Source organism: Octodon degus, unplaced genomic scaffold (genome assembly GCF_000260255.1).
Source record: "Octodon degus isolate 3935 unplaced genomic scaffold, OctDeg1.0 scaffold00169, whole genome shotgun sequence".
In the NCBI taxonomy this organism is placed as follows: domain Eukaryota; kingdom Metazoa; phylum Chordata; class Mammalia; order Rodentia; family Octodontidae; genus Octodon; species Octodon degus.
Window position 1 is genome coordinate 170,467 of NW_004524745.1, and position 22,362 is coordinate 192,828.

The window sequence follows — 22,362 nt, forward strand, 5'->3', positions numbered from 1 at the left end:
AGAGAGTAAACTCTATCCATGAAAGAGACTGTATAGAAAATAAACCATATAAGCAGTTAAGGTAGGAGGGCAAGCTTATTAATCCTGGGTCCCAAAAGGAACATCAGAGCTGATTAATTTCTCTCAAAGCTTGAGCACTGACAATGAACTCTCTTTTCACTCTGGTGCTTCTAAAAGTTTCCCGAAATGCACTACTGTAATGCCTATTTATAAAAAATAGGTATTATACCTTAAAAAATACCTTTTTTTTCTTTTTTGGGGCAGGTACCATGGATTGAACTCAGAACCCTGCATTTGCCAGGCAGGCACTTAGGCCACTGAGCTATCTTCCCGGCCGCATTTATAAAAAAGAAAAAAAAAATTTTTTTTTTTTTTGGTACTGGAAATTGAACTCAAGACCTTGCACTTGTTTTGGGTCACAGATGGTCTCAGACAAGCTTATATTTCTAAAGATATTGTTTTCCTCAAAAAACCAAGTAAACATGACTGGAGAGATGACTCAGTAAAATAAGCACTTCCCTGGCAAGCGCAAGGATCTGAATTCAATCCCTGATTCTGCTAAAAACAAACAAACAAACAAACAAGTAAACGTAAACATTTAAAAAGAAAGTTAAATCTATTCTGTATCCATAACCCTCAAACAATTTTAAACACCAAAGATCAGTTTATAATTAGCAAAAAGAGTTATGGTAGCAAGGGTTATGGTCAGTTTTCTGACTGAAAGAAATGCTAAGAGACAATAATGCTCACCCCCAATCTTAGCCATACTCTGGGTCAGCTACTTATCTAATTTGTTTTTCAGAATAGTGCATCTTGGACTAAAACTTGGCTCAAATATGGAAAGTTTAGGTTTTCTAAATATCTCCAAGCCAATGATGGCTTCAAATCCATCTTTATCTCAGCAGCTAATTTCTAATTTCAAGAAATCAATAGCTGAATCTAAGTTGTTCTCTCTAAATAAGAAGCCATAAATTATGACTAAATATATGACAAGAGCTCTTCAAATAGCTGTATCTGATACCAACAATATAAAGTACTATTAAGTAATATAAATTATGTACTGATACCTACTTTGAAATTTAATTTTTTTAAATTTGAGAAATGCACACAGTATAATTTTTAAAAAAGTCTGTAAATCTGGAATCCTTGAAATATCATATGAATCCTTATATAAATGTAATGTGACACCAGTTCCAAGAAAATGGACTAATACAGATATTGCCTCCTTACAATGAGGAACAGAAACCAAAGAATATAAACTTTTGTGAATGATTATCTATAGTTACTTTTTCTGCCCATTTAATCAGTATTGATTAAAAGGCCTTTACTGTTTGTGACACTAATTTATGATTAGGCAATATTAGGTACAAAATAAATGCTTTATTATATAGGAAGATAAGGTTAGGCCATGAGAGCTCCTATTTGAACCACAGCAATGATAACTTAGGCCTGGGGAGACAGTTCAGTGGAATAAGTGCTTGTCTGGCAAGCACAAGGTCCTGAGTTCAATCCCTAGTACCACCAAAAAAAAAAAAAAAACCAAAAAAACAAAACAAAAACAAAACAAACAAACAAAAAAACCCTTTAATAATGATAACTTACCAACTGGACTAGTAGAAACTCGTTGGGAAGGTGGTCTGAAGCCAGGTGCCTTGGAGATGTCAGGATGCACATTTTCCAAGTGTCCCAGTACAGAGTTACCCAAGAATGCTGACTGAACTGTGAAAGAGGCATCTGCAGCAACTCTTGAGGATAGTGGACCATCTCCCCAACCTTGGTTAGCTGGCACCTGACTGCTATCAAAAAGGCTACTAAAGTGATTGAAAAGTGTAGCAGGACCAAATGTAGGTTGCAGAGATTTATTTGCTGGGTTTATGTGCATCTGAGAACCATTCATAATGTTCATGGCTGAAGAGAGCTGTACTGCAGCTGGTGGTCCTTGAGGTGTTGTTAGAGGAACTGGATTTGTAACAAAAATAGACTGGGGGTCCTGGTGTATAGCTGCATTTGGTACAACTGAGTAAAAAGAACCTCTGGGCTGCATTCGATGAGAAACTCGAGGAGCTGGTACAGCTAACTGAGGTAAATTACTGGTGTCCTGATTATCAGCAGCGACAAATCTGGGTGATGCCAAAGTCAGTGGAACAGGTTCTGAGTTAGAGGCAAAAGGCATTGACAAAGGACTTAAATCAGATACATTGGATGGCTGTGCCTCCTCCTGTGTGCTACTGGAAGGAGGAGTGGAACTACTGGGTGGGTGAGTTTCTGGGGCTCCCGGAGTGTTGCTGGCAGAGCTACTGCAACCATTTGCAGGTGGAGATGGGGTACCTAAGTTTGGTATAGGTTGGTCCTGTGTAGGTACTTTCTCTTTGGGAGGTGGCATGGCAGAGAAAGACTCTATCTTTTGTGAAGAAAGCTGTGCTTGAGGAGCAGTTATGGGCAGAAATGTGGTGGGAACTTGCCCAGTAGTGATAGGTGCAGAGGAAACAGAAGGCAAGGGACTACAAGCGCTTGTCACAGAAGAAATCACTGTCGCTGGAGGACTTGTCTTCGGCACACAGGCAAACAACTGCTTTCTGACTGATGAAGGAGTCCGGGTATTAGTCACACACAGTTGCTGACTGGCAGCAACTACAGAAGAGACAGTGATGGGACAACTAGCAGTAGCTAATCCAGGAGATTCTGAGGGTAAGACAGTCCCATTCTGGTTAGGTGGACGGGTTGTATTATTATGCTTTGGAGAGTTATTTGTATTGCCAGGATTCACAGGTCTCACTGGAAATGGTCCCCAAGTGTTAGGAGAAGGTGAGAAGGTTCCTCCAAACTGGGCCATAGGTAAGCGAGGATGCCGAATCTGTTGCATAGTTTGAGCAGCCAGCAGGGCAAAATGAGGGTGGGGATAAGCTAAGGGGAGAGAAACTGGGAAAGAAGAACGTACATTAGTTGGTACGTTCTTATTAAGTTTATTAGCAGGCTGAAACGTAGACAATGTTGTGGCCTGTGAAGTTACAAGAGTTGGAGCACCCAAAGGAAATGCATTTTTGCTGGAAGCTGCTGTGGTACCTACTCCAGATGAGAAGTTTGCATGAATGGGTTTGGTGCTGGCAGGTGTTCTGATGTGATTTTTGGGAATCAAGTCTTCTAGTTCCTTAGCAGGATCTTGAATAAGTGCATTGATAAGTTGAACTGCATATCTTGTTGATTCTGTACCACCCCTGGGGGAAAAAAAACCCCAAGATTGAAAGCATAAACACATAACCTTACCCATCCAATAAAATTCTTAATTATACTACACCTAACAAAAGTAACTTATAATAAAATTCTAACTCAGCACTAGTAATAGTAATAAGTATTTCACAATTACCTTATTGTGATCATTCTCTCGCCATTCTTATCTTTTTGTTTATCCACATCAATGTGGGCACCAGTAACATCTTGTATTGCAGTGATGTTGCATCCTCCTCGTCCCATTATTCTCGATACCACTGAGGCTGGAACAGACAATTTCTTTGACCTATAAAATGAAGACAACATATAAGCTTATGAAATAAAATCTTTTTTTTTTTTTTAGTACTGGATACTGAATCCAGGATATTGACACCAAGCTACACCTCCATCCCTTTTTATTTTTCATTTTTGGATACAAGGTCTCACTAAGTTGCTAAACTGCCTGACTTGAGGGCAAACTTGTAATCCTCCTGCCTTGGTGTCCCCACAGTGTAGGGACTGTAGGTATGCACCGCCACCAGACTAGAAATCAAGTATCTTTGAGTAACTAATGTCTTAATTTTAAAAAAAGTCTCAGCAAGTTTGTTGATGGACACTTACAGAATAATATTTCTTGGGCCGGCCAAATAGCTCAGCAGATTAAAACGTCTGCTTAGGCAGACACAGGGACTGGCAGTTCAATCCCTGGGCCTGCTGTGCCAGCCTGGCCCCACCCCCAAGGCACACTGAAACAGCAACTGAGACTGGGTGTAGAGGCTTGCACCTGTAATCCCAGCACTTGGGAGGTTATAAACAGGAGGATCACTACGAATCCAATCTATGCAGTGAGACCCTGTATACCCTGTCCTAAATACAAAAACAACTTCTCAAACTTTATTTATTTTTGTATTTAGTACAGGGTCTACAGGGTCTCACTATTTAGATCCAGCTTGTAGTGATTCTCCTGTTTTTAGCCTCCCAAGCGTGGGATTAGAGGTGTGCGCCACTATGCCCAGTCTCAGTCACCATCTCACAGTATGCTGGGGATTGAATCCCAGCCGCTGCACTCTAAGCAGGCAATTTAGTCTGCTGAGGTATCTGGCCATCTCTATTTCTCAAACTTTAAAGAGGAAAGTTTTAAAACATTTTGCTGTAGAAACTGGTCTTTCAATATTGAATTTAATTTGGGAAAATTGAAAATTCCATTTTTAATAACAAATATTATATTAATCTTATTCATAATCTAAGCATGCAGTCTGCCCAAAGTATCATAAATCAGCTAAACTGTAATTATATTTGCTCATTCTACATTAAATACAATGCTAAGCTCCATAATGAATATGTGCTAGCTTGTTCATTTTAAACTAGTATCAATTAAGTCATACATACCAATAAAAAGTAATAATACATTTGATCAACATAAAAAGTTCTTTGGCTACTAAAGAGTTAACACTTGTTATGTCACATAATATATAAAATGCAAAAGTTTATATAGTGCTTCTAATTTTGCTTTAGCATATTCCATGTATAATATCTACAACTATAGTTTACAATAATGACAACATTCAAATTACTTAGTAACCATCTTGTAAGAGAGGAACCTTTTTTAATTTATTAGAGTTAAAAAGATAGGACTCCATCTACTTGCCTTCGTACAACTTCTTTCCACCCTTCTTCTCTTTTTTGACCCCTCTTCGGACTAGTGAGATTAAGCTTTATGTTGGGGGAGCTTAATGGCAGTGACACTGACTTGTAGGTTGGTGAGAAGGCATTGGGATTCACTTCACCATCAAGTCTGAGAAGAGAAAAATATTAAGTCTAACAAAAGAAATTTTATTTATTTATTTATTTACTTTTGGTCTTTTTGAGACACGCTCTCACTATGCAGCTCAGGCTGGCCTTGAGTTCACTTTATAGGCTAGGCTGGTCTCTAACTCACAATGATCCTCTTGTGTCAGCCTCTGGAGTGCTAGGATTACAGGCATGACCAGGCCTGGCCTTATTTTTATTTATTTGTTTATTGTCATTTGGATACAAAAGTCTTACTATGCATTTCAGGCTGGCCTTAAGCTCACTGTGTAGCTCAGGCTAGCCTTGCTCCTCCTGCCTCAGCCTCCCAAGTGTTGGAATTACAAGCATGCACTACCATGTTCAGCTCCAAAAGAAATTTTATGATAGACAAAATTATGATAAAATATTTGAACTAAAATTGGCACATCAAGTCCAAAAACTAGAAATACAGCAAAGAGGCTATCATTGATTGTAGTATTTTTTATTTTTGTGGAACCAGGGATTGAACTCAGGCCCTTGTGCTTGCCAGGGAAGCACTTATCCACTGAGCCATTTACTCAGCCCCCAAAATGGCAGGAGGATTTTTTTTTTTTTTTTTTTTTTTGGTGGCCTCAGAATACCTTCAGGGCAGGTCTGTTTTGGCTTGAGTATCTGGGAATGGAACCACAGACGCCTGAGCCTGACTGCTTTGTTTAAGCAGGCACTTGAACAACAGAGCTAATGGGCAGGCCCCCTGACTGTAGTATTAAAATAGATTCAGAAATCAAAAATTAGATGGTAATAAAAATGAAAAAATTACATTAAAATTAAGGGATCAAGGATGTAGTGCAGTGGAGTAAGTGCCTGCCTGGCAAGCACAAAGTCCTGAGTTTGATCCCTGGTACTGGGGGGAAAAAAAAAAAAAGAAGAAAGCCATTTTTAGGGGCTGAGAGATAGCTCAGCAGAATAAGCGCCTGCTTGGCAAGTGCAAGGTCCTGAGTTCAATCCCTGGTACTGGAAAAAAAAAAAAAAGTCCTTTTGGGCCAGGGAGATATCTCAGTAGAATAAGCACTTCCCTGGCAAGTGCAAGGGGCTGAGTTCAATCTGCGGATATGCCAAAAAAAAAATTAAGGCATGGTAATATTTTAAACATTAGGCTACACATCTTAATACATATAAATATGTATCATACATATTAATATATAATGTATACACATTTCTAGATAATATCTATGTATCTATCAATCGATCGACTAATCTATTTTTTTGGGGGGTGGGGAGGGTTACAGGAATCAAACGATCAAACTCAGGACTTTGTACTTGCCAGGCAGGTGCTTATGCTACTTAGCTACCTCCCTGGCCCAATAATTTCTAATAATCTTATTTCTTAACTAGCACATGATGAAGAAGTGAATTTTACTTTTGCATTTTAAAGACAAGGTAACACAATAGACTTAAATTTGTTTCTTTGTTTGTTTTGTTTTTATGGGACAAGTTTTCACTATGTAGTTCAGGCTGGCCTTGAACTCATGGTTATCCACTCAGCCACCTGGAATGCTGGGATTACAGGTGTGCACCACCACACCCAGCTCTCAAGGTGGAGAGTTTACTTTAAATTTGTGTGCCAAGAATGTATAGGGAACATGGAGATAACACATCAGAAAAATTTACCGTGTTTGAGTTTTGGGAGTGGTGACAACTGCTTTTTCTTCTTGGGAACTGAGGAGCAGTGAGGGGTATCTCTTATCACCAGTAGAATTCACATCCATAGTAAAATTTAATTCTTGGCTTTTACCACCACTACTGCTCTCACTGTTGCAGTCTGTGCTGTCCAAATTATCTGAATCACTATTCCCACCTGCACCACCACCTCTAGGTTCTCCATTTATTTTGTTTTTATCTGCTTTTTGTTGTGCTAAAGATATATGTTGTTCTGGTAAAATTAAATGTGCTGTAGGAGGGGTTTCTTTTGTTTTATTCTTCTTATTTTTCCGATTGGTGCTGGGTGTTGTCACCACATTGGCCCTTTTTTTCCCAAATACATTTGTGAATGTTGCAGATGTTGCAGAAATTCCAATTGTGGTGGTGGTAGTTGCACTAGGAGGTTCTATGGGAACTTCTTGCTCCACTAGAATTATAAAACAGACAAAAGGCACATTCAGAGCCACAGATTTTAAAACAAATTGTGATAAAACATAATAATTTATGGTAATTCAATTCTTAATAATTTCTATTTACCAGTTGCCTAATAAGTACTGTTGGCTATTATTAGAACTAATACGCTATACTGTAGTATCTAAGATGGTATACAATCTATATGCCATTAATACTGGTAAGTTCTGAAATGCTAGTTTTTTTTTTTTTTACTTTGACTTTATTTTATTTATTTATTTATTTGTGGAACCGGGGATTGAACTCAGGCCCTTGCGCTTGCCAGGGAAGTGCTTATTCTACTGAGCTATCTCCCCGGCCCCACTTTGACTTTATTTTAAAGAGAATAAAAATTAAAAAATAAAAACTATACAGGATTTCAAAACAAGATGATAGGAAATCAACAATGGTTTTTATACTGCATATTGTTGTCTTCAAAGTAGTTGTTCAGATTGCCAGATAAGCATGTTAATATTGGTCAGAAAAAAATTAAGCATTAACTGTTCTTTTCAATAAACTAACAGAAATTAGTAGTAATGCTAGTTTTATGAACCGAGCAAAAAAAGTCACTTAGTTTTAATTTAGAAAACTTTTCAAGTAGTATTTTAGGACTAGAATTCAACTCAATATTATTTGCTTACTATGAGCACTAGCAGAGGACACCACAAACAACTCTGACAGTAGCGAACCTGTCTCTAACCTGTCTACCTTCCATATAGTTCAAGCCTGAACATTAGTTATAAGTTTACAGAGGAACTATATATCTTCCTACTTTCTAAGCAGAGGAGTTAGAAGTAAAGAAGAAAGGGTGGCAAACCCCTATATTGTTGTTCTCTTTTCTTTGCTGAGGCAGGGTCTTGCTATGTATTCCAGGCTGCCCTTGAACTCACTGTGGAGACCAGACTGGTCTGAAACTCACAGCCATCTTCTTGCCTCAGCCTCCCAAGTGCTGAATTACAGGCCACCACACATGGCTCTTATATTGTATTACTTTTTCTTTTTTGGCACCAGGGATCAAACTCAGGACCTTGCGCTTGTCAGAAAGGCGCTTATGCCTCTGAGTTATCTCCCCAGTCCTATTGTATTACTTTTAATATATACATGATGCATCATAAAGTAACTTAAATTATAACTCAACTACTTCAAATTATGTGCTTGCCTTCCTGCCTCTGTTTGTATGTATTAAACTTATAAAACATTTGGAATTATTTACTATAAAGGTCAGTTATCAATTTCAGATTAAAATAATCATATACTTAACTAGAGCAAAAAAGACTCATAATGAGGCTAAGAAAGGAAAATGTTATCACTGATTCAGATGAGTCATTCTTACCATCTTCATCATTCTCTTCTTCATCTTCATCCTCTGGTAGTTCTGAATTCTCTTTGGGTTTGTTTTCTTCATCTTCTTCCTGTTTCCTCTTTTGCTCCTCTTTTTTCTTTTTTCTTTTTTCTTTTCTTTTCTCTCTTTTAGCTGCAAGAGCCTGCTTTCTGCTCTCTTCTCTCGACTGCAGATAAAGTATATCATTGTTATCAATAATGTAGTAGTGGGCTGGGGAGTTAGCTCAGTACAATAAGTGCTTGCCTGGCAAGCACAAGGGCCTGAGTTCAATCCCCAGTTCCATAAATAAATAAATAAATAAATAAATAAATAAATAAAATGTAGTAGTCTATAATAAAGAATTAAATGACAATTCTGTTCATGATACACAAAGACCTCTATAGAGGTCAGTGTGAAAACACACTTATAAAAGCAACAATGGCAAAACTCAGCTAAACTGGACATTATCAAAAATAAAAACTATTGAACTTCAAAGGAACCATCAAGAAAGTAAAACTCATAAAAATGGGGAAAAGTTCGTAAATCATACATTTGGTAAGACACATGTATCTAGAACCCACATCTCAATAATGAAAAAAACTACTAAAAATTAGATTGTTAAAGGACTGAATTATAAATAAATATGTATAATTTTTATTTTTCAGTTATTCTTTAATAAAACTTAAAAATACCTGAATAGACATTTCTCCAAAGAAAATATAAAAATGTCCAGTAAACATATATAAGATATAAATGAGGACCAAAAACAAACAAACAAAAAAATAGATAAAAAATAGGAAAATAGATCTTTCTCAAATGGAAAGGGAGTCATTAGAATTCGAGAGGGAGGGCCAGGGAGATGACTCAGTAGAATAAGTGCTTCCCTGGCAAGCACAAGGGCCTGAGATCAATCCCTGGTTCTGAAAAAAAAAAAAAAAAAAAAAAAAAAAGAATTGGAGAGGGAAAAGAAAGGGAATGAACAAAGGAATTAAGGTACATTGTATACATGTGCCAACTCCATACATTATGGCATTTAAACATTATGTAATATAAATATGTACTAATAAGATATTAAATATCATTAGCTATCAGGGTAAAGAAAATCAAAATCACAATGAGATAACCACTGATATCCATCAGGATGGCTATAATAAAAAAGGTATTGACAGAGCTGTGTGTAAAGGTAAAAATCTATAACCCTACATTCAGCGTGAGGCAGGAGGATTGCTGATAGTTTAAGACCAGCTTGAACTACCTAGTGAGGTCTTTAAAAAAAAAAAAAAAAAGGATAGTAAGTTGGGTGCAGTGGTTCACACCAGAAATCACGGCATTTGATATGCTGAAATAAGAAGATTGCAAGTTCAAGTTCTATTTGGGCAAATTAATAAGACCTTGTCTCAAAATTTAAAAAGGACTGGGGATACAGTTAATTTCCAGCTTCCCTCCACCCCAAAGTATGGTAAAGCTGTGAAACTGAAAACTTTATGTGTAGGACTATAAAATGGTGCACAGCCACTTTGGAAAACAATCTGGCCATCCCTCAGATGGTTAATCACATAATTATCACATGACACAGCAATTCCTTCCCAGGTATATACCCAAGAGAATGAAAATAGGTTCATATAAAATCTAAATGAACATTTCGTTGTGCAGTTCTTTATTAATGAAGTTGATGAATATTCTTTTTTTTTTTTTTGATAGAACCAGGGATTTGAACTCAGACCCTTGCACTTGCCAGGCAAGGGCTTATTCTAGTGAGCCATCTCCCCGGCCCCTTGATGAGTATTCTTTGTTGGACATTTTTATTTCATTTTCTGGGAACTGCCCATTCATATGTTAATATTTTTCTTTTTGTTGTTGTCTGCTTTTTTGTGGTGGGGGTCTTGCTATGTTATCCAGACTGACCTTGAACCCTCAGTGTCAAGCAGTTCTCTCATCCCATTCTTCCCAGTGCTGGGATAATGTAACTATTTCTTATTCTGGGTTATATTTTTCCTTAAAAATTTTATTGATTTAGAATTAACTTTCTTTTGTATTTTACTAAGTTTTTCTTTTTTTTAAGAACTGGTAAAAAAAATTCTTTTTTTTTTTTTTTTTTTTTGGTGGAACTGGGGATTGAACTCAGGCACTTGCGCCAAGCGCTTATTCTACTGAGCTATCTCCCCGGCCCCCATAAAAATTCTAATCCCTTTCAAAATGACCATTTTTTACAAATAATTAAAATGTTAAGCTATCCTTTGCAATCTTAGAGTAATTACATAAATATAATTATGGTGTTTTCTTCTTTTAATGGAATTTCTAGATTCAGTAGCAACACTGGTACTTTTCAGCTAAGCAGACAAGAGCCTCAGAAAGGCAAGCTTTTAAAAATTTTTTCTATTATGCCCTAAATCTTAGGATACTAGTCACTTTTTAATAGGGAATCTAATAAACAGCATATATCCTAGAACAGGGGTGGCAAACTTCTGACACGTGTGCTGCAGTGGACTGTTTGTTATTGAAAGCTCTAAAAGGCTCACCTGTACTCCCTGGCTTTTATACTTAAATATAAATCTATATAACAAATAAGATGCTTTACTAATTTCTTCTTTTTCTTTTCACTTTTTTAAATGTATTTTGTTCAGTGTCCATAGGGTCTCACTATACAGATCAGCCTCATAGTGATCCTCCTGTTTTCAGCCTCCTAACTGCTGGGATTACAGGAACATGCCATCACGCCTAGTCTCAGTCACTCATCTCAATGTGCCCTGGGGGAGAGGCTGGCACAGCACGCAGGGATCAAACCCCCGGAGTCTCTGAGTCTGCCCAAACTGGCACTTTAATCTGCTGAGCTATCTGGCTGGTCCACTTTACTAATGTCCTTTTTGACTTTCATATGTCATTTGATAAACTGTGATCTTGCTTAAAATCTAGTCCCTCATTTTATATAATCTCAAAAATTTTTTATGCACAATAATTCAGATAACCATTTCCATTGAATCATTAAATAAATCATATTACTCTTAAAATCAACAATGACCAATTTATTCTAGCTAATTTTTCAACAACTTGTAATAAGGAAAATTACTTTCTCACTTACCTTTTCCAAATCAAGTTCCTTTAAAAGTATACTTGCATTCTTATTTGCTTCTGCAGCCTGTTGGTCTTTAGCCTTCACAACTGTCTCAACACATTGGTGACATTTTTTCAATAACTCCTACAATGGGAAATGGAATTGTATAAATATAGTAACATGTAACATATAAAGGCCAAATAAAACTAGAGCTAATGAACCAACCACAAATCCAACAACTGAAAATTCACTAAGCCAAGATAAACAGTTTCTATATCATTAGTCCTATATCACTCTTTCATCAAAATTGGTACTTTTCCTAAGAAATTTGTGTTTTTAGAAAACCTAATCTGGTTGGTAGTTTAGGAATCAGTGACTAAAAGTCATGTAGTGACTAAAAGTAAATAAATCTCTACTGAAAGTGTTATACCAATCTACTTGGCAAATGGAGAAAGTACAGCATAGATGTATGCTTTTACCTTCTTTGAGGACAAAAAGATGTTCTCAACTGAACATCTTGGCATATGAGGTACGATTGAAAAATAAAGTGAATGTTGAAATTATAAAAACTTATTACTGTAAAATATACATTGCTATTAATATCCCTCTATTCTCCCTCACTTCAACACTCATCATTCTTGCCCCTTGCTGAAGCAGTTTGGTTAGTCCTCTTTCATGAGAGTTGTGCTATCATGGTTGCTCCAAACTCCTGGACTGACTCAAAACATTTACCTTCCAGGGTCATTTTGGAGAAGAGCCAGAAGCCAAACAGTGCCATTTCCAGTGAATAAAGTGAAAGAAGACACACTGTAATGTTTTTATAAATCTGCCCTTCTGTTGGATGGCATGTGCTAGCAGCATTCATATTATTTGTGACCACACAAACACACTACAGAAGGTCTTCCAGAACCATTTCAGTAAGTGGCAAGAAGTATGGGAGGTGGGAGCGGGGGTGCGGAAGGGCGGTATTTTGAGGTTGATTAATAGCAATGTGTCCTTTAAAGCAATACATTTTCAAAATCTACACATTCATTATATTCAAGATATGATCACGCCACCATTCCACAAATAACAAAAATGTGACTTAACAGCATAATAAACTTACCTTATCTGTAATTGTTGCAATGTATCTCATACATTCTATATCAGAAGGGAATTGATTGACTTCTTTCACCAAATACTGAACGACTTTTACATGACCCTATAAGAAGCACAACAAAAAACACTAAATCCTTGAAATTTTGCAAATATTTCTTAACAGCTTATGACAAAAAATTCTAAGATAGGTACTAGATTTAATATTTAGATTATTAAAATAAGTATTTGGTTTATAAACAGAAAAAAAGAAATATAGCATGCCCAGGAATATATGATAGACCAGAAAATATTTCTCTTGAACTTCATATACCCATTTTCTATAAAAAAATATGCCACGGTTCAGCCAAAAAAAAAAAAAAAAAAAAAAAATGGTGGTACAAAGCAGAATGTGGTGGTACACACCTGTAATCCCAGCACTTGGAAGGCTGATACAGGAAGATTACCATGAGTTCAAGACCAGCCTGAATTTGAGGCTATACAGTGAGTTTATTTTTTTTTATTTTTTTCGGAACCGGGGATTGAACTCAGGTCCTTGTGCTTGCCAGGGAAGCGCTTATTCTACTGAGCTATCTCCCCGGCCCCCCATACAGTGAGTTTAAAGCCAAACAGAACTACACAGTAAGTCCCTGTCTCAAAAAACAAAACAAAACAAAACAAAACAAAACAAAACAAAACAAAAACTTCCACTGAGAAAAAGTATCTCCTAGAATAAATCTGTCAATAAAACAAAAACTAGAGTAACTTGGCAAGACTCTGTGTCAAAATTTAGCTGGGGAGATGGCTCAGTAGAATAAGCGCTTGCCTGGCAAGTGCAAGGGGCTGAGTTCAATCCCTGGTTCCAGAAAATAAATAAATAAATAAATAAAACAAAAACGAACTTGGGGGGGGGTCACTCAGTGCAAGAGCCTTGGGTTTGATCTCCTTTACTTGCCTAAATAAGTAAAATAGAATCCAGCAACATGAAATAAGCTTCAGTAGAGCAAAAAGTATTTTCTAGATTTCAAAGAATTATTTAAGACACCCTACTAAAGAAGATGGATCATCAGGGACTGAATGGTATTAAATTCTAAGCACATCTACTTTTTTTTTTTTTTTTTTAAAAAATTGCCTTTTTTTTTTTTTTTAATTTTATTTATTTATGTGTGTGTGTGGCCAGCTCAGCCCACCAGGGGGTGGGGCTGGCTGGCATGTGGTGCTGGGGGATTGAACCACAGTCCCTTGTGCTTTGCTAAGCTTGTTCTAAGTGGGTGCTTTAGACCACTGAGCCATCTCACCAGCCCCACATCTACTTTAATATAGCCAAACTTGCATAGCTTCCCTCTTATTAAGGTTCTAAAGTCTCATAAAAAATTACTCTGATATTTGAAGATCATAATGTATGGTATGTTAACTATTGCTATTCTCTTCTTAGTGTCATAAAATTTTGTTTTATTTTTTCATAAAATAACAAAAGTAATAAAGAATTACTACGATGAAGACAAAACATGAGAAAAGTGATTGTATATCTCTTGTTATGGTAGTATTGCATACCTTCATGGGGTGTGAGTCACATGAATGTATGCATTTATAAAAGTTCACAAAACTATGTACCTTCAGATTCACACATTTCACTATATGTAAATTACACTTCAATTAAAAGACCAAAGTTGGGCCAGTGAAGTGGCTCAGTAGAATAAGTGCTTCTCTGGCAAGCGCAAGGGCCTGAGTTCAATCCCCAGTTCCGCCAAAAAAAAAAAAAAAAAAAAGCCAAAGTTTAAAAAAAATTTTTTTTTTTAATACACAATTAAGTCTATTTAATACTATCAAATTTTGTTTTTGTTTTCTGGTACAGGGTCTGATATGCAGTTCAGGCTGGTGTTGAATTCACTATGTGGCCTGAACCTTGAACTCATGGTACTATTTCTGCCTCAGCTCCTGGGTGCTAGGATTACAGGCAGATGCCACCACATATGGTTAGAAAATATTTTACCATTTTTTTTGGAAAACATGTAATTTGGAGCCATGTGGAGTCCTGAATTCAATCCCCAGTGATGCAAACAAGACAAAACCAAAAGCAACATATTAGAGGTTAAGCTTTTATGAAAGTTTACTCTTTTTTCCCCCCTCCTCAGGTAGAGAAAATATCTATCTGCATATATTAACTTTTAATATCTCATGCTTTACGTACAAAAATATAAAAATAATCAAGTGATTCAACAACAAAGTTCTACAGTAAACTGCCACACAGCCCTTAGGTTTAGCCACAAAATTGGAAAGATAGCAGTGACTGTTGTACAGAAATACACTCAACTTTCCAAGATCAATTTATCTTTCTCATATGGTTTCAACTTAGAATAGTTTTAAGATTACTAAAGTAAATGTTATCTTTTCCTGACTATATCACATTACCTTGCGAAATGCTGACATAAGGGGTGTGATTTTCCGGTTATCTGCTGCATCCACATCAGCACCTGCTTGCACAAGCAATTGTACTACATCAAAATGACCGCCATTGGATGCCAGCCAAAGTGGTGTATTTCCCTTCTTGTTACGAACATCAATATGGGCCCCCCTAAAAACCAAGCATGTAAACAGTTTGTTTTCTATATGCAAATAATCTATACTTTAAAATGTCAATAATGTAGGACAATTTTATTTATTTGGAAGACTGAAACATGAATGGGACCATAGGAAATTATATATGTATATAGAATATTGCTTACCTATTAATCAGGAGCTCACAGAATTTGTAGTGACCTTTGTCTGCTGCTATTGTTAAAGCAGTATCTCTTGAAGAGGGCACAGGAGGGGCATTGACATCTGCTCCTTTATCAAGGAGAACTCTTCCAACTTCTGCATATCCTCCAGAAGCAGCTTCCATCAAGGGGGTAAGACCAGTCTGTTTAAGCCAATAAATAATAAATTATGCAATAGTTCTATATTATACAATACTTCTTTTAAAAATCTGTATTAAAAGATAATATAGAGTTTGATTCTTGGTACTCCCTCCCAAAAAAAGTTAATACAAAATAATATCAGATTCAAAAATTGCAGAGTCAGGTATGGTGGTACACACCTATCCTCTCAGTACTCTAGAAGTAGAGGCGGGAAGAGTGCCACAAGTTTGAAGCCAGTCTAGGCTACATGGTGAGTTCAGGGATGCCTTGAACTACATAATAAACCCCTGTCTCAAAATATATCAAAACAGGAGTTGGGGATATAGCTCAGTAGTATAAGTGCTTGCCATATTGACGTTTGTAACAAGAGAAATACATCACTTTGGCTGGCAGATACAAAGTCCTGAGCCAAACAAAATCAAAACCAAAACCAAAAACAAAAAAATTTAGGGCCAGCCAGATAGCTCAGCAGATTAAAGCACCTGCTTAGACAGGCGCAGGGACCAGGGTTTGAACCCCGGCATGCTGAGCTAGTCCCACCCCTGGGGTTCGCTGAGACAGTGACTGAGACTGGGCATGGTGGTACATGCCTGTAATCCCAGTGCTTGGGAGGCTGAAAACAGGAGGATCACTATGAGTCCAATCTGTGTAGTGAGACCCTGTAGACCTTGATTAAATAAATTAAAAAAAAAAAAAAAAAGCAAGCTGCAAAATCAGTAAAAAGGCATTCAGGGCTGAGGTGAATAAAGTAGTAAATCAGTTTTCTTCACTGCCCTAAATAAGTCATACATGGTCAAGGTGTAAATGACTACCGTATAAAGTAATTTTCCAAAACTGCACTGAGTCATCAGTTTTAACTTATGACAATTTAAAACACTATTCAATTTGAGTTGAAATGCCATGTTTGTTTTACGAGAATGGTTTCTGAAATAGCTAGTAAATTATAAGATGCTTACCTTTGCCCTATGTTCAACATTGGCTTTGCGGTCCAGAAGCAAACTCACTACCTCTGCTCGGCCCTGGAAACAGGCCAGGGTCAGAGCTGTGTTCCGATTGGTCTCTATCTGAGCATTAATGTCTGAGCCCATATCAAGTAGCAATTTCACTGCAGGAACATGTCCATTCATCGCAGCCAACATCAGGGGAGAAATACCTAGTTTACTCCCAGTCCTAAGGGGGGGAAAAGATGCTCTGAAAATTAGAATATTTATATTTTTTTTTAAAAAGAATCTGAGACAAAAAATATTTCAGTAAAAGGAAACATCTTTAAGACTAATAAGAGATTTTATTTGTTTAGACCAATAAGGAATAGGAAAATCTCACAATTTAAAACATAATCAGTACTTAGGGGTTATAAGTTTTCAAATACATATAAAAAATTACTTTTTCTAATGAGACTTCTTTACAAGAAGCCACATTACTGAAATAAACTAGGATTATAGGAATAATTTTTAGGAACAATATTTTTTTGTCCAAACATTTAGGGGAAGACACAACCCCAAAGTAATAACTTAAACTTTTGAACTAATAGTTAGACAAGATATCATGTCTGTATCTTGTACTACGAATTACAAAAAAGACAACAATATGTAATGTATTATAACTGTCCTACTAACCTGTTTTGAAACGGTCTCATTGCTACTTCTCAATAAAATTAATATAAAAAATCCAAAAAACCCCCCACAGTAATAACTTAATAGTAATGAATAATAAAATAAAGTGATACCTTGAATTAATTTCTGCCCCAGCATTAAGCAGAATCTTAATGATATTGACATATCCTCCAGATGCAGCTAGACTCAGGGGTGTATAATCAGACACATTCCTGTGCTCTTTATTTGCACCTCGAGCCAGCAGCAAGTCTACCACCTGCAAAGTATAAGCAAAGAAACCCAGTTCACAGCAAAGATTCAATTTACAATGATGGAAGCACAAAGATATCTGTCATTAATTTTACTAATTTGTTTTTCTTCAGTGTCTATTACACGCTGTTTAGTCCATTCAATGAAACTTTATTATATGTACTGTTGTGTTTTAGTATTTCCATTGACTTCTTTTAGTATATATATTTCCTTACAATTTCATCAACTATTCACTCGTTCATATTTTTAACTTATTGAATATAATCTTAAAATAGCAGTATTAAAATCTTTTGCAAATTCAAATTTTAAAAAAGATATAGGAAAACCTCTTGAGACAAAAACAAAACCATCTAGCTATGTAATTCATCCTTGAACTATGTTGCCTAGGCTGGCCCTGAACACATGGCAATCCACCTGCCTAAGCTGCCCAACTGCTGGGATAACAGGCCTGAGCCATCACACCAGGCTGAATATATAGCAAACTATTAAAAGAATGGTATCTCCAACTGTTGAAGAATGAATTTAAATTTCCTGTGTTGGAATTATAGTTCATTCAGCCCCAGCAAATACGAGTTTTTGTTTTGTTTTTTTAATGCATTCGATTGTTGCAAGGTCTCACTATGCAGTTCGGATTCATGGTGACCCTCCTGCCTTCAGCCTCCTGAGTGGTAGGATTACAGGTGTGTGCCACTATGCCCAGACTCTGGACAGCTCAGCCCACCCTGGGGGTGGGGTAGGCGCCGCATGTAGTGCCAGATCAAGCAGTGGTCCCTGCACTTGCCTAAGTAGGCACTTTAGCCCACTGAGCTATCTCATCGGCCCCCATGTGAGAGTTTTTATTTACCCTTAGGGGAAGAAGCAGATTCCTAAAAAGTACACTAAACTTACCAAAAGTATCCCACTCCTCAGAAAATATGTGGAATATGTCAAAACATATGCACGTTTTTTACATGTTACTAAAGTACTAATCAAATGCGTTTTTAAAAATAAGCTAAATTTTACAAAGTGAAAATTAACATACCTCCTGCCGTCCACCAGAACATGCCAAAGAAAGTGGAGTATCCTTAGTTCGTTCAGATTGTGCTTCTATATCTCCACCTTTATCCAAAAGGATCTCAACAACTCCAACATGTCCTGCTGTTGCTGCTAGGATCAGTGGTGTGAAACCTAAATCAGAAAATAAAAGAGAAACTTGTGAGTTTTATTTATTTTAAAGTCACTTTTTAATTTTCTGTTACTTTTTTATTTCTTTTTTAAAAAACACTTCAGGATAGTAACTGATAATTTTCTAATATAAAACTGCTCTAAAACCTAATTTGTTAATAACAAAAGTCTATTAATACCTGACAGAAAGGCTAAGCTAATCAAAACTAGTGATGTTTATAGTCACAATGAACTTTGATGCTTTTGTACAAACCACCTCAGGTCTAAGGAAAAAGGCAGGCATAATTTTGGTATGTGTGCGTGCATACGTGCACATGTATGCACATACACATAATCCAGGTCCTCAAGCATGCTAGGCAAGACTTCTGCCTTTGCGCAACACCCTCAAGTCTACGACCTTCATTTATAATCCGTATAAATAAATTTGTGGAGAACTATTTGGCTTTGTAGATTAATCAATCTGGATATTGCTTTATCTTATCATTGAGACAGGGTAAAAACTACTGATAATAAAAAAGCTACAACTATTTTCTGATGCAACTATACTCAGATTTTGTGACTGACACTTACCTTTTTTGTCTCTGTGCTCAATTTTAGCATCCCGTGCAATAAGTACAGATACAAGTTCTTCATGACCACCAGCACAAGCTAGTGTTAATGCTGTGTCATGATTGCTCTCGGTCTAGGAAGAGGGGGAAAAAAAGTTACTCTTTTTGAGTTTTTGTTTTTTGAGACAGGGTCTCACTATGCAGCTCAGCCAGGCTCTGAACTCAGTTTGTAGCCAAGACTGGCCTCAAACTCATCAGTGATCCTCCTGTCTTGACCTCCTAACTGCTGGGCTTACGGGTGTGTACCATCAAACCTGGCCTAAAAATGTGACTTTTTTGTTACAAAATTTTTCAACTGAGAAAACATTTTGTTTCATCATGAATGCATAGTGATGATTTTCCTTTTGAAACAAAGTTAAAATATGCAAAACAAGTTTAAAGCAATCTACTCACATGAGCATCAATGTCAACTGATGGATACACCAGGGGCATAGATAGGGAAACCATATTGCTTGGAGTCTGTGAACAGGATTCAGGTGTAAGACATTCTGTGGTCTGAGAGGAACTATTTGAACCAGTGGGCACTCTGCTACTCACAGCTGAAAAACAATATTCATATTGCTAAATTTCATTTTAACAAGGTTGTGTGTACATAGAAAAACAAGACCCACCCAATTTCCACAGTAGTAATATACTACAGTGGTCAAACCACAAGTTTGGAATCAAGAAAACCTATAGTTGGATCCTAGTTCTACCACTGACTTTAATCAAATAACAAAATTGTCTGAGCTGTATTTTCCCTTATATGCAGAATGAGAATAATAGTACCTGTCTTAGAAAGCTCTTGGAGAAAAAAAAAAAAAAAAAAAAAGCTCTTGGAAAAAGGATTTTTTTTTTTTTTTTTTTTTTTTGCTCCTCGAATGCCTTCAGGGCACTTTTGGCTGGCTGGAGGGTTGTGGGGATCGAACTGGAACAAGCTGAGGCTGACAGCTTTGTGGAAGCAGCCACTTAAAGAACTGAGCTAGGGCCAGGCCCCCGAGAAAGCTCTTGGAAAGATCACTTGAGATAATGCGTATATAATACCTAACACAGTTTTTGCTATGTAGTGCATATATAATAAATGATAGCTTTTTACATTGTCAAGAGGAGTAATATAGTTTGCAACTTTTTTTTTTTTTTTTTTTAAAGAATGATATATCTTAGCTTAATAACATAAAACACTTAGGGACAATGCAAAAAAGAGGAAAGAATATTTTTCTTTCTAAAGAATATTTCTTATATAATAGAGAATATGTTTTTAACACTCAGTATTTACTTTCAGAATTTATTAAAATAAATCAATGTTAGGGAGAAACTTTAGAACTCTATGAACTTAAAAATTGGGGGGGGGGGCTGGGGAGATGGCTCAGTAGAATAAGCGCTTGCCTGGCTAGCGCAAGGGCCCGAGTTCAATCCCTGGTTCCACCAAAGAAACCAAAAAAACAAAAAACAAAGTTTCTGAAAAATCTGGGGTCTGAAAAGTTATTCAAAGTTTTATCTTGTGCAAAAAAAAGAAAAAAGAAAGTTTTATCCTTTGAATCTGACTATTTCTAAAATTTCATGGGGGATGGAACCTGACCCTCAGAAGAAAGAACAGGAGCAACCTCAGATGCTGTGACATTCTAGGAGGTCATCTTATTTAAAGCATTTAAAAGTAATTATCAGATATTTTACAAGACTCACAGTACTATTATTTACTGTATTAAAACGTGAAAACATTACTATTCACTCACAAAAAAAATTAGAAAAAAACATTAATAATATTGAAAAAAACTCCAAGTTTTCAGTGATGATAGTAACCTTATATTTGTACTCCATAAGTCATAAGAAACACGTAAGACTTAAAGAAAAAGGTAAGCATTTCAAGTGTTGGAAAATGATTTCTCTCTAGAATATATGATTAAATCCCAATGAAATACACTATCTACATAAAAGGATTTTGATAAAACTGATCCCAAAGTTTACAAGTATGAATGACTTAGTTATTAAGATACTAGTTTACATAACTTAGCAAAGTTTAAAATGCCTAGTGGTTTTACATAAGCTAGCTTCTCCACTTTCCACCAACATACAAAAGCATCTTGGGAATACAGTTTGGTAACCATATAAATAACTTAATTGAAACATCCAGTTACAAATAAGAATGGTTATGTTTATTTGTTTCACCTACAAGACCATGCATAATGGCAACAAAGCTTTAAAACTTTTTGTTATGCAATAAGCACATACTATTCTGTTGCACATCCTTAAAAGAGCTGCTATACCTGGGAAATAGCTGAAAAACGCCCCACACTATATAGATATGTAGCGCTTTACTAATGGTAGGTGGTCTGATAGCTTCTATGGTATGCCTTAGTGAGGAACTACTTTTCTGTCATCATTTGTTTATTCATGGTATCTTTTTATTATGAAAAGCGGATATTTAAAAAAATTTAAATAGTTGGTTAGCATGCTACACTGGAATATGATGCAATAAAAGACTTCGTTACAGAATTAATTTTTAAATATACTTTTTATGTATTTAACAGCTCTTTTACCAAAAAAATGTTGTTACACCAGTTATTAACATTTTTTTGTACTACATTATCCTAGAAGCATTTTCTCTCCTTGTAATAATGACAGTCAGAAACGTTCCATAGAAAGTAACTTTAATAAAATTAATTACAAATGTGAAGTTATAAAGATAAAAGAAGAAAATAGCAAGAGATTTAAAAGGTACATGTGGAATAAAGGTCATAATTTGAGACATTATACCAGAACTCTGACATTCTTATAAATTGTAAAATGTATCCTACCTGGAATAAAATATGTCTGAAAATGATTTAAGCAGACCACTACCACAAAGACTGACACAATTCAAATTAAATTTGTACAGTATTCTAAAATGGGGTATGGAAGAACTAGCAATCTTATTCTGACTTTACTTTGTTTTTATGGCACTGGCTATCAAATTCAGAGGTGCTCTACCATTGATCTACATCCCTAGTCCTTGTTTTATTTTTTATTTTGACACAGGGCCTAAGTTTTGAGGATTGGCCTCAAACTTGTAATGATCCTGCCTCAGACCCTGCAGTAGCTGGGTTTATAGGTATGTACCAGCACACCCAGATTCACTTGATCTATTATGAAGGTAAAGAAAAAGTTTTATAGGTGATATGGAAGGTAATAAATCTTATTTTAAAAATTATTACTAGGAGTACACAAGATGTTTTATGGTTTTTAAAAGAAATTTAATAGCTATACTTTGTTCTATATAATAGTAATTTTTATTAAA

The 22,362-nt window shown here is 36.1% G+C and overlaps 1 protein-coding gene across 5 annotated transcripts in view; it reads right to left on the reverse strand.

Annotated features, from left to right (window-relative positions):
• LOC101560024 (ankyrin repeat and KH domain-containing protein 1) overlaps positions 1 to 22,362 on the reverse strand; it is a 133,257-nt gene that overhangs the window by 11,031 nt on the left and 99,864 nt on the right. For 4 of the 5 annotated variants that reach the window (XM_023703388.1, XM_004643223.2, XM_023703389.1 and 1 more), the window contains exons 16-29: positions 19,503 to 19,648; positions 19,072 to 19,183; positions 18,359 to 18,504; positions 17,202 to 17,344; positions 16,432 to 16,645; positions 15,302 to 15,477; positions 14,988 to 15,150; positions 12,607 to 12,702; positions 11,529 to 11,645; positions 8,462 to 8,636; positions 6,649 to 7,105; positions 4,856 to 5,002; positions 3,365 to 3,514; positions 1,603 to 3,215 (exon numbers count right to left, since the gene is read on the reverse strand). In XM_023703388.1, the coding sequence (XP_023559156.1) occupies positions 1,603 to 3,215; positions 3,365 to 3,514; positions 4,856 to 5,002; positions 6,649 to 7,105; positions 8,462 to 8,636; positions 11,529 to 11,645; positions 12,607 to 12,702; positions 14,988 to 15,150; positions 15,302 to 15,477; positions 16,432 to 16,645; positions 17,202 to 17,344; positions 18,359 to 18,504; positions 19,072 to 19,183; positions 19,503 to 19,648 (3,855 nt within the window). Of the gene's footprint in view, positions 1 to 1,602; positions 3,216 to 3,364; positions 3,515 to 4,855; positions 5,003 to 6,648; positions 7,106 to 8,461; positions 8,637 to 11,528; positions 11,646 to 12,606; positions 12,703 to 14,987; positions 15,151 to 15,301; positions 15,478 to 16,431; positions 16,646 to 17,201; positions 17,345 to 18,358; positions 18,507 to 19,071; positions 19,184 to 19,502; positions 19,649 to 22,362 lie in introns of those variants that run through there. The other variant, XM_023703391.1, reaches the window with a different exon arrangement.